We start from the raw sequence: 12,285 nt of genomic DNA, 5'->3' as shown, positions 1-12,285 counted from the left end.
TATGAAAGAAAGTCATTTGGAGAGGCGAGCGGAGGAAAGCGCTATCAGGCACAGCAGACAGATTGGAGCATGCCAGTGTTTGGGCTTAAATTGCTCAGCGGAGCTTTTATCTGCACGCCAATCTTTCAGCCTCAGAAATAGTTGGAGAGGCCACCAGAACAAACGTGCGCTCGCTTATTTTATTTAAGCGCGCTCATAAAGGGGGGGGGTTGCGGGGGGCAGTGATGCTTTTCTTCCTCCTTCTTCTTTCCCACACTTCACAAGGGTGCAAATTGGCCTCAGCGGCGCCCCCTGGATTGGCCTTGCCCAAGTCGGGCCACAAAACCAAAGGCCTCCTCCAGATTGTCTTGGGCTGCTACCGGACGGACGCAAAACGGGGACGCGCTGCCGTCAACCTTAACGAATTGCTTCGTCGGTCCGCGGCAGGAACCCGGTCTGGACGGACGCGCCTTCTTTCTTACTCGCGAGGAGTAGGCGTTACGGGACGAGTAAATGAAACTTCAATCAACAAAACAAAAATTCAGTTTGGAAAGAAAAAAAAGAAAGCATCCCCAAAAGATGGAGCGGTTCAGTACCTGACATGTTGAAAAGGAGTAGGAAGAAGTTCACCAACGTTACATATATGTAAACTTGCGCTTGTTGGAAAAGGGTCTTTCAAAACTTCTGGTATGTGGGTGTGTGGTTCCTGTTGTCTTTGAGAGACCAACTCGTTATGGGGATTTTGTTCTGTTGAATTTTTGTCCTGAAGAAATGATCGGTGCCCACTCGTGCCGGAAATCCCCCCCCCCCCCCCCACACACACACACACACGCACAATTCAACTTTTCAGGTTCTATTCCGCCACTTTAATAAGCAGGCGACCCAAATGGACTTTTGATGTGTGTGTGTTTGTCTAATAGGACGAGAGTGCACAATCCCGCCGCCGCAAACTCCGTCTTTGCCGCAAACTCGGTCTTTGCCGCAAACTCGGTCTTTGCCGCAAACTCGGTCTTTGCCGCCGCTCCTTCTTCCTCCTCGGAGCGCTTTGAGGGACGGGGAGGGGGGAACGTGGATTTTTCGCCTCTTTTGTGCAAATCGCAGAGAGCGGCGGCTTGGTCTATAAACATCCTGTATTCATTAAAACCGTCTAAAAATACGCTTGTTGTTCTTTTTTTTTTTTTTTTGCGCTCACTTCCTCGACGCTTCTCGTCGCGCCGGCATTTGCATATTTATGATGGTTGCATCAAGTGGCTCGAGCTCGAACCGCAACAAAATAAGCCTTTGGCGCCACTCCGGGAAGTAGACTGCGCCGCGCCCCTCGCTCCGTGTCCAAAAAAATGCTTTTTAGTTGGAGGGGGGCTCGTTTCAATTGGTCATAAACATTTTGAAAATATGAAAGGCCGTTCGATTGAACTTTGGTCAGCGTGTCTGGAGCCAGAAAAACAAAGGTTTGGTGAAGCCGTTGTGCAAGGACGCGGGAGGTTGTATTTGGAAGCCGCCCGCCGTTTTGATTTGTCAAAGACAAAAAGAAGAGGCGCGGTTCCTCGAGAAGATTCTCGAGCCGCGTCGGCTTTCGTTTCATCTGCAATTTTTCTTCGGCCATTTTGATTTTGCTCCGGAGCTGCCGTATGAGAGGAATTTTCAAACAATAGTCCCCAAAACCCGACAAACGGGAAAACATTTGTTGGGAAGCCGCTACTGATTTTGGACATTTGGAGAAGTCCCTCTTCGACCAACTCGCCGCACAGAGGAACATCTATTCCCAAGTGGGCCAGAGCCATGAAATGGTGCTCTGAAACTCCAAAACACCAACTTCAGATTGATTTTTCTTCTTTTTAATACTGAATAATGAAAGCTGTTACGCGCGACATGCCGCCGTGAACAATTTGTCCAAAGTAGTACGACGAAAACGAGACCATTATTTATTTTTATTTTTTTTTACTTTCGGAAATCATCGCGCAGGCCGGCCGGATGAACCTAGCCGTCCCAAAGACGTCCGAGTGTTTGATCGTTGGTATCCGCGCTCGAGTACGACTCTCGCGAGACGTGGGCGTTTCACCGTTGGTGTGAGAAGGACTCTCGCGAGACACGACTTTACGTCTTTGCCAGAATCTCTCTTTTGCAATCGTGAGTCAGATCCTTCGCACGGACGGACGTGAGCCTTTGGGGTTGAGTTAAATATGCAAATTGAGACGACGTCACGCCAAGCTACCTTGCAGTCGGTCGATCCTGCGACTCAGTCAAGCTCCCGTCATTTGTCATTTGAGCTGTACACAAGTATGCGCATATCCCTTGCAGTGCCACCGAGCACCGCGGGAGGGTGCGCTTGAGACGCAACTGGGAAAGCGGCCGTCATGTCGGATTGATCTTGCCTTAACCGACATGATCCTTTTTCTTTTTCTTTTTTTTATAGCGACGGATCGCTTTTGTGTTTTGTGGTGATGCGTGACGTTTGTCACTTTGGTAGTATTTGCTGTCTCTCGTCCTTGATTCGCAAACCTTGCATCTTGCGTTTCTTTGATCAAAGCCTCCGACTTCGGTTCTTCTTAAACGATGAGAGAAGTCAAATACAGGCTTGCGTGTGTGCGTGTGCGTGCGCGTGTTGGGGGGGGGGGGGGGGGGGGGGGGGGCTGTCCAATACAGAGTTAGTTAACCCTTTTCCATCAAGAAAAGGAGGAAAAAACACCATTTCAGATTTTTAACCATTTCTAGGTGGGAATGAGCAACAAAAAAAAAACATAAAAGTTGTATACACAGATTAGAAATTGGTATCAAAATAGTAAGTGCTACTTATTTATAATATACATGCATACATCAAAATGACATCACAAATAAACATATTTATTTACCTTTGAGTTGATGCGTGTTATGGTCATATTTAAGCTTGGCTAGCTTAGCTTTCTTCATATTTCTCCGTATATCTCTAGCTTCGTTTCCATACAAATAAATCTCCAGAATATTTTTTTCTTTCCTACTATTTACAAACAAAAGAGAAAAAACAAAGATCCAAATCCGTTTGGAATACGTTAAAACAACAGGGGTGTCAAAATCATTTTTATGGTGGTCCACATTGTAGTTGTGGTTTCTGTCAGAAGGCCGGAATGATTGTGAAGGCGAATCCATTTCAAGTGTGTTTGTCACACACTTTGCTAGTTTTGGGATAGGAAGCCGGTAAAAACTGTTCAAAAGACAGACTGGGAACGAAAAGGAGAATCGTTGTCCCCCCCCTCACACACACACGCACGCGCGCGCGCGCGTTTAAAAGTTGAAGACAAGTTGCAAGATTTCTATTTAAGCCAGAAACCTGAAGTCAAATCAGCACTTGGAGGGCCTCGTGAAATGGCCCCCGAGCCTTGAATTTGGCACCTGCTTTAAAACGTGGGCGGATGGATGGATGGATGGATGGACGGACGGACGGATGGTTCAGCGTGACGGTAGTCGCGTCACGTGACTCAAATGACGCGTTTGTGTTTGCGCTGCATTTGTTGGAATGAGAAAAAATGTCGCAAGGGAAGTCGTGCTCAATGCGCATAGTTGGCCGCGAGAAAGCTAGCTCGCTCGCTCGCCCGCCCGCCCGCCCGCCCGCCGCTCGGCCGTAGTTCGGGGAGCCGCTTAAATAACGTTCCAGGTGGCTCACTTAATGAAGAGTGAAAATCAAATATGGAGCCGAATCTGGTGCTCGTTAACGCGTCTTTCCGCGTGGGGAAATCTTTTTTGGGAGGCTCGCAAAGGAGGGAGGGGGGTTGGGGGTGGGGCGGGACGCAAAGACATTTTGGACTTTTCATATTGTCACTTGGCCATCTTTTCTTTTGAGCTCAATTGTTGAGGTGGAGGTTGGCGGGGCCGGCTGGGATTCTTTTGCTGCGTCGCACTGCCATCTGTCGGTGACGCTGCGCATTGCGCCTTGTCTGGCATCGAGTCGACGCTCGAAGTTGGCGTCATTTTGTTTGCCGTACTTTTGAGAAGGATTGGCAGGATAGCCTGACATCATTTCTGTCCAAACACCGCTTTCATTGCTCCAAATTTATTGGAAGAAAAACACGTACAAAACGCTTGTTTTGATACCTTCTTTTGGACAATAATAAGGCTGATAAAACAATAGAGATTTGTGATAAGTTAAACGTATTTGTATAAATTGGTGTACCCCGAGCGTTTCTTTTTTTACCCTCGTATGTTTATTTCGTTGGATTGTTTGTACTATTCTTTGATACGTTCTGCTATTGTTTGCTTATTGTTCAGAGTTGTTGCTCATACATTTCTGACTCTGAATTGGAATTATTGGTATTAAAAAAACAGATTTGCAAATACAAGTCAATTAGTGTTTTTGTTGTTTTTGCTTTATTGCCTACTTTATTGCCTACTTTATCAGTTGATTATGGAATGTAGGCTGCTCGGGGGAGTGAACAGAATAAGAATTTCATTGTGTGCTATTACTATGCATATGACGATCAAACTCTTGAATCTTGATTGGAAGGCCTAATTTGAAAGCGTTTGGCAACTGCTGTCTTTTCTGTTTTAGTACCGGCGTGGATGTCGGAGGAGGACCAGACCGTGACCCTCGACCCCACTCTGAGCCTGGACCAGGAAGACTTTGGCAGCGACCTCGGCCACAACCAGCGGGACTGAGCGTCGGCGGCATCCGGAAAAAAACAAAACAAAACTTTATTTAAACGCGCGCGCGCGCGTGGAGGAACCCAGCGGAAGGCGGACCTAGAAGAAGAAAAGAAAAGAAGACTTTTGTTTTGAAACTACCTGTGACGACGACGAGCACTTCCTGTCATCTTTCAGGCGTTCCCCCAACCAGCCGGCCGGACACACAGACGGAAACATTTTTGCCTTCCTTCTTTCTTGTATTCCTCTACATATAAATATATCATACCCGGAATGTATTCTTCTGTAGACTAGCTACGTTAGCGCGCCGGCTAACAGTCAGCGACATAGTGACGTTTCCGGGGGAATCAATGTAAAATGACAACAAAAAAAAAAAAGTGGATGAGGATTTTTAAACTGTATCATTGCTTCTTTCCATCATCATCCAAAAGTGGCTTTTTTTCTATAGCCTCCAAAATAAGGACAATTTGGGCTCTGATAACATTTCAGTGTTGACGTTTTCCTTTTTCAAAGGGACCTGGCGCTGAGGCGAAAGCGCCCGCTTTGGTTGAAAATGCCTCGACGCAGATCGGTCCGAGCTTTTTCCACTTCCGTTCGTCTCGGGGGGCTGCCGTTTCGCGGGGCCAAAAAAGTAAATCAATAAATCATAGCTGAGCCGCGACACTGACCATGCCGGCCCGAAGGCACTTCGACGTCAATTTCGGTGGGCGGGAAAGAAAAGAAGCAAACTTGTAACGTCGTCTGGATACAAAAGTGTTGCAGCACTAAGACGTTTCGAATGAAGTTCTAGGCTGATATCACGTCCAAAATGCAAACAAAACAAAATCGAAATGAAGTTAGCGGTTCGATCCGGGCTATGGCCTTATCGTGTGGAGTTTGCGCGTTCCCCCCGTGCCCGGTTTCCTCCCGCAGTCCGAAGACATGCGCGGCAGGTCGATTGGACGATCTAAATTGTCCTTAGGTGTGATTGGGTGCGCGATTGGTTGTCTGTCCCTCTGTGCCCTGTTCCTCTATGCGGTCCCCAAGCTAAAACCATTTTGACAAGCCTCATGCAGAAGGTCCTTTCTGAACATTTATTTGGCGCCCTCTTGTGGCAGATCCCGGGGATGTTCATGTCGAGGTCTGCTGCCGTCTTGCGTCCACACCTTTTGATCGGCGCAAGCTAAAAGGGAAATTAGCAAAAATCAGGCCGCAATCGTTTTATTTGCACGTCAAATGACAAAACAATCATGCCCCTTTGAGTTCTGGGTGGATTTTTTTTTTTTTTTTTTTTACGGAAAGAAGCAATGACACTCGTGTGACGTTGTGCGGTGTTGTTGATGATTGTGAACAAGGAGCACTTGAACTGCCCCAACATGTACCCCCCCCACACCCCCCCCCCCACCCCCAAAGCCCCTCTCCCACTTTTTGGGGGTCTTTTTCTCATTGTACATAAAGAGTTTTAGGACGACGTTCCCAAGGAGCGTCAGAAAACAAGAAGAAGAAAAAAGAGGCAATTATCAAGCCTACCGTTCTTCTGTGGAAGAATTAAAATAAAAAAAAGGGGGGGTGTAAAATACTGCCAGCCGTCGTTATTGCACAGTCTTGTTGAATACTACTGATGAGGATGGGGAGGAGGAAGAATTTACTTACTATGTGAGAAGAAAAACAAAAAAAGAAGAAACTGGAAATATTGTGTATAGCCTTAGCTTGGACTAAGCTACGTAGCTGCGCTAGAGCCTAGGACGTACGTACCCTTTGCTTTCCCGTCTGCGTTTTCTCACACACGTTCACCAAATCGGGCGCATGTCTCGGAAAATTGAGATATTGATATTTTCCTATTCTGCACCTCATTCCCTATAAAATGACAAAGTCATCCAAAGCATTTTGAATATTTTCAAGTGGAACTCTCATTTTGAGGGAAAACGCCTGGAAATAGTTTGGCCACGTTTATCGTTTAATGGTGCGCGTCGTCATCTAATGCCTTCTTTTCAAAAGCATCCGTTACAATTTGAACTTTTTGGCTGCTGGGAAATCAAAGTTGAAACCTTAAAAATGTTGTTTTTCGACAAACCCCAAATGGACAAACCTGGGTTTACTTACTACAATCATTCAAAACCCATTTACGCATTTCTGTGACATAAGCCCCATTATCTTATATATATGTGTGTGTGTGTGTGTGTGTGTGTGTGTGTGTGTGTGTGTGTGTGTGTGTGTGTGTATATATATATATATATATATATATATATATATATATATATATATATATATATATATATATATATATATATATATATATATATACACACACACACACGCACACACTACTCAGAAACTATGTTAACTTGCAGGTGAAGCTTCTAAATGAATGTAGAATGTGGTACAGGTGACCTTAATTTGACCTTTTGATGCATGGCAAATGTCCAAGAGTTGAATCAAAAGAGCGCAAGAGTCATACGAGTGGACGAAGCAATCGCCAGTGCTCAATTTTTCTCTATGGAAATTGTGCTAAAAAAAGTTAAAGAAGCAAAGGTCAAATGAAGGTCAGTGGTTGGAGTGCATTTTAGGTTCATGTGGAAACGTCGCCGTCCAAGTCAACCTGGGGAGATTTTTTTGTTTGTTTTTTTTTTCAAAGATAAAAGCCTGACAATCGTCCGCCGTGCTGCAAAAGTATGATGACGACGCATAGCGGGACTCGCCTCCTCCGGTGTTGACGTTTTCTTTGAGCGTCAGGCCGCCGGGCAGACCGACGCCGATCCTTGAGGTCCGGCGAGCGAGTGCGGGGGTGGGCCGGGATCCCGGCAAGTATTTTGCACTGTGATGGTATGATGAGGACGATGGCAAAGGCGGCGGCGGCTAGCTACGTGAAACGGAAGCTCCCGTGTTTTTTTTTGTTGTTGTTTGTTTTCCGGCTTTGACGTGACGAGAAGGATTCTAACGTGCTTATGTACAGCCCCCCTAACTCTAATGTTGTGTCTCCCCTCCCCCCTCCCAAACTCCCCGGGACTCTGGTGGGCTCGATGCTCAATGTGGCTTTGACTTTTTGTTTGGACCGGGTTGCCGGGCCGTTCCACGTCCTCTCCTGGTGTCTTGTGTTTTGGCTGTATCCTCATGGCAGATGCTTCGTTTTGTAACTACTGAACTGTACTTATAAGAAAAATAAAATGTATTCCGACTTAAAAAGGCCTCCTTTTTGCTTCTTTCCAATCGTAGCAGAGTCAAGTCATTTATTGCATTGACCGTTGCAATCCTCGCTGAACCCTAGCCCTAAACCCGCGAAGAAAAAAGGAAAAGCGCTGCTGTGGCGAGGCGAAGAAACCGCACGTTGCTGCGCTAGTGGAGGTCTTTACGCTTCGCGTGCCATCGCAAAACTGATCCAACAAAGTCCAGGCAAAGACGAAGCCAACGGGTTCAAAGCATCAAAGGATCCAAGCAACACGCCTACTGGGTGAGCGACACGGTCCTATAGCGTCTGCCACAGTGTTGACATTAAAATCTCAGGAAGGGCTACGGGACCTTGCATTTTAGCTGGATATTACTGAACACTTGAACAATCTGAACAAAATGTTGTCCCACAGTTTTCTGACAACATACATGCGTTTAAGGTGAAGCTGACTTTGTGGGAGACGCAACTGGCAGGTGGCGAGCATGCGCATTTCCCCTGCCTGAGAGATGTGCGCGTGATCAGACAAATAATTGAGTTGCAATGTGATGCAGATTTGATGAGCAAATTTGCCTCCCTAGGTCCGGACAAATTTTTATCAGTATCTACTACCTGGGTACCCCAAATTAACAGCCAAATATCAGGAACAAAAACAAGTCCAGACTAGACTAATGCTTTTCAAATGCCGCCTTGGATATTGTTTGCATTGAAAGAATACAGCTTTGTGAATATGAATCCTTGCTGTGGCGATTTAGGAAATGTGTCATTTAATTTACTGCTCATGCAACTCCATAATTTTTCAGTATCTATGGTATGCGTATGTGCGTTTCATGTATGAAGTTTATACATTTAAAGGAAATGTGAATACTTTCTTCCTTAAGCAAAATAAAAGCCACGTTGTTGAGTCGTGAAATGAGTCCGACCGCTCTTTGAGCTGAGCTGCTTTGTGGATGAGGTGCTCCAGCGCAGCACAGTGTGTAAGCTTTCATCATTTAAGATGTGCACCGCAGGGATATTTGTCCGAAACAATATGTATAGCATGAAGACGTTTCACCTTTTGCTTTTTTTTCTTTTTTTTTTTTATGTGAAAAGTGGGTGCGCTACTTCGCGGATGATCAGTTATCGCGGCCAGTTCTGGAATGTATCTATATGTCTGTATATATAGATATAATTTTGTGGAATGCAGAGTCTGCTTGAGGAGTGAAGGGAATAAGAATTTCATTTTACTATCCGAACGACAATAAAACTCTTGAATCTAAAGGGCGATGTATTGTTACTACGTTTCTATTTCCTTCCCCGGGTATATTTTATGTTTATTGCCTACGTCCTGTAGTTTCTTTAATTTCAGTCCTTTTGCACCTAGTACACTGCCTTATCCTGGCCAGTGGATGGCATTGTTTCCCTATTTTTGGATTTTTCGTGGTTCTTGGGGCGTTTGAATAGGGATAAAGAAATGTAGCTTTATGGATTGGCTGTGTAAGTGTATATGTGTTTATTTCTATATTAACGACGACGTTGTTTGGTTGGTACAGACTGTTTTCTTTTAGAGTGGCAGCGTTGCTCTCTGACGGTAGCAGATGCACAGCTCACGAACACAAACCGTCCTCCATCGTCTTCCCCAGTGGAGGAGGACGAATAAAAACAACAACAACAAAAAACAAACCGAAACACAACAAAAAAACACAGTCATTGATGTTCAGTCAATCTCACACACAGGCCCACATCGTTATACTCGGCATAAATGTTTTTTTTTTTTTTTTTTTTTGTGACTCACAAAAATTTGAGAAGCCCTGTTTTACGTGACAATTTCCGAACGCCCGCGCACCCCACATCCGGTGTTCTGCTCCCTTTTTGCCCCCATTTCGTTGGTGAAATTTTGGTCTCATGACACCTCTTATTTTTCTTAAGAGCTCTTGTTTTGAAGGGCCGGCCGACCGGAAAAAAGAGCGGCGGCCATATTCTTACCGGTGCCTTGCGAGTGAGTTAGTCTTTTTCAAGCTGTGCGGATGTACAAACGCCAATTCATTACATCTGACACTCGTTGCGAGCTCAGAGTCGTTTGCGCCTTCGAAGGCATCGCCGGTGAGTATTATATCTTGAGTCGGGAAGTTGATCGGTGGTTTTGCGGTGTTAGAACGGGTGGCGAACGTCGTAAACTTGAGTTAAAGCGAGCTTAATGTTTATTGTTCGGGTATGGCATTTGGGGGGTTCCGGGTAGAAGTCCCCCACGCTATCTTAGCTTAGCTCGCTACCGGGAGAGGCACGAGCTCAAGTGTTGTGTTTACGCCGTGCAAATGTGTGCAAAAAAGACAGCCGAGCACAAGGGGGGACTTTGTGCAACGCGAAAGGACATCGAGTCACCTTTGCAAATTGGAGACCGGACTTGACTCAGCAGGTTTTGTTTTTAACTTATTCTTTCCACTCGTTTGCTAACAACACAAACTACCTGCAACTAACCAGCGACCGGCGTCATCTAACATTGTCGATTGATGAGCTACGTCCATGTAACACATGTGGGAATTAAGTGTAGAAATAAAAAAAAAAAAAATATATATATATATATATATATATATATATATATATATATATATATATTGAATTAATAATATTTCTCCGTGGGTTTTTTTGGGAGACGATCCCGATTTTTGTAAAAACGCATGACATGGACACATACTGTAATTAGTCTTGCGCTTTGAGTTTTTGTAAACATCTTATTTATTGATTGATTTATTGCATTCTAATCTTTTCCCCATTATGTAGATCAGGGTGTCAAATTTATGGCCGCATAATGTGAGGCGGTGGACCGGATTTTCCCTTGAGTTAAGACCCCCGTGCTCGATTACCTCTACCATCGCCTGAACATGTCAACAAACAGCTCAATGACATCATCAGACATAATGGAGCTATGCTTGACTGAAACCAGACATGCTTTTGTTATTTTGTGTCCTGCAGATCTCAGCGACCATCACTTTGGTCACTTGCAACAGGAGCCAGAGTCAAGCCGTATCAAACACGAGGAGACCGCCGAGCCTGCGCCGCCTCTCGTGAAAGAAGAAAAAGAGGAGGACGAAACGCCCAAGTTCCCATCGGCCGGTGCCAATGTGAAGAGCGAACAATGCGATCGCGCAAACCAGTGCGGAGGATTGCGAGCGGATGGCCTCTGCGCTCCGCTTTCAAATGTCGATGACCTCACGTCGCACTCTTCCGACTACGACGATAACGGCGATTACGACGACGGACGCGCAGAAGGTGATGTGACGCGTCACACTGGCAACTGACGAGTAAAATGTTCTCACTGTGACAAGACCTTTGTCAAGTCGTACTTGAAAGCACACATAAGAGCGCACTCTGGGGAAAAACCTTTTGTTTGTCGGGTTTGTGGGAAAAGCTTCTCTGAAAAGGGACATTTAACAGGACACATAAGCACACACACTGGGAAAAACCTTTTGCCTGTTCAGTTTGTGGGAAAAGATTTACTCAGAATGGCGATTTGACAAGACACGTATGGAGACACGCTGGGGAAACACCATTTGCCTGCTCAGTATGCAGTGCAGAGTTTGCTCGAAAAGGTCAATTAAAAAATCACGTCAGGACAGACATCTTCTGCTATGCTCACTTTCCATTATCTGCCTACCTACCGACATATTTCTAATTTTGATTTCATGCATATGACCATATATGAAACCAAATATAAAATCGACATATGCTATCACTGCAAATAAAGAGCCGGTGCAACAAAAAACATTGTTATAACCATTCTAACTAAAGTTATATCCGTTCGTTCGCTGGAAATGTAAATAAGTACAGTAGTCAGCGTCTGTTATCGGCCACCGGATGCCTTTGTCGCTCGTAGTCAGAATGTCATATCTGAGCAGATACTTGGCTCGACCGATAACTGGTCCAGCCCAAGGCCATTTGGGCATATCCGTAGTTTAATGTTGCTTTTTATTTTGGAAAATGTGTGGTCGCCCCAAGTAGTAGGCCTGTTCACTCTTACGGTTGGAGTTATTCAAATGCTATCTCAGCCTCAAAAAGGTCTTTTGCGGGGAGGGGGAAATCCATGTCTTTGCAATAGGTTTTGCACTTTTGCAATATGTTGAAGGTCAAATAAACCATGTTTTGTAGATGCCAAGGTATGATTTATTTATCATTATGTTTTATACATATATATAGAGAGAGATACATGTATTATATATCAAATAATCACATGATGATAACAAATGAATAACAACTATCAGCCAATCACAATCAAGCCAGAAACAAAATAAAAGGCATTTCAGACAATACACATCTTTTCTGTCAAATTCAAACATACGTTTCATTGGACTCCTAGGATCTTCATCTTATCTGAAAAGGTTACATGAAAACAAACAAGTGAAAACAAACACAAGACTTTCTGTCTGTCTTTCGAACTCTTCCAATATTGTTTTAAGGTCACACAAAAAACAAAGTTGAAGTGTTCACAAGGTCAGCAGAATGTCTTGGAACTAACTGAAAATTGTAACAGTTATCTCAGGTTTTAAAATGTTCTATTATCGGCCGTCAGATTTTAT

General features: G+C 44.7%; 2 protein-coding genes across 4 annotated transcripts in view; both read left to right on the top strand.

The window, feature by feature from the left end:
- znf536 (zinc finger protein 536) overlaps positions 1 to 6,777 on the top strand; it is a 131,935-nt gene extending 125,158 nt beyond the window's left edge. For all 3 annotated transcript variants that reach the window (XM_088412906.1, XM_088412907.1, XM_088412905.1), the window contains one exon: positions 4,499 to 6,777. In XM_088412906.1, the coding sequence (XP_088269032.1) occupies positions 4,499 to 4,605 (107 nt within the window). In that variant the 3' untranslated portion in view covers positions 4,606 to 6,777. The remainder of the gene's footprint in view (positions 1 to 4,498) is intronic.
- A 2,898-nt stretch (positions 6,778 to 9,675) lies between these two features.
- On the top strand, positions 9,676 to 11,038 carry LOC148424167 (uncharacterized). The gene is made up of 2 exons (XM_088412447.1): positions 9,676 to 9,814; positions 10,685 to 11,038. The coding sequence occupies exons 1-2, from the start codon at positions 9,739 to 9,741 to the stop codon at positions 11,008 to 11,010; spliced, it is 402 nt and encodes a 133-aa protein (XP_088268573.1). The 5' UTR covers positions 9,676 to 9,738; the 3' UTR covers positions 11,011 to 11,038.
- The last annotated feature ends 1,247 nt before the right edge of the window (positions 11,039 to 12,285 follow it).

This window comes from Hippichthys cyanospilos, chromosome 4 (assembly GCF_059441005.1).
Source record: "Hippichthys cyanospilos isolate Australia breed blue-spotted pipefish chromosome 4, RoL_Hcya_1.0, whole genome shotgun sequence".
NCBI lineage: Eukaryota > Metazoa > Chordata > Actinopteri > Syngnathiformes > Syngnathidae > Hippichthys > Hippichthys cyanospilos.
The sequence above is the reverse complement of the archived record's forward strand: the minus strand, read 5'-3'. Positions and strand labels throughout refer to the sequence as shown.

Coding starts and splice junctions, on each gene's coding strand:
- LOC148424167 (XM_088412447.1), top strand. CDS start 9,739: ATGTACAAACGCCAATTCATTACATCTGACACTCGTTGCGAGCTCAGA. Junction 9,815..10,684: donor CGCCTTCGAAGGCATCGCCG/GTGAGTATTATA, acceptor TGTGTCCTGCAG/ATCTCAGCGACCATCACTTT.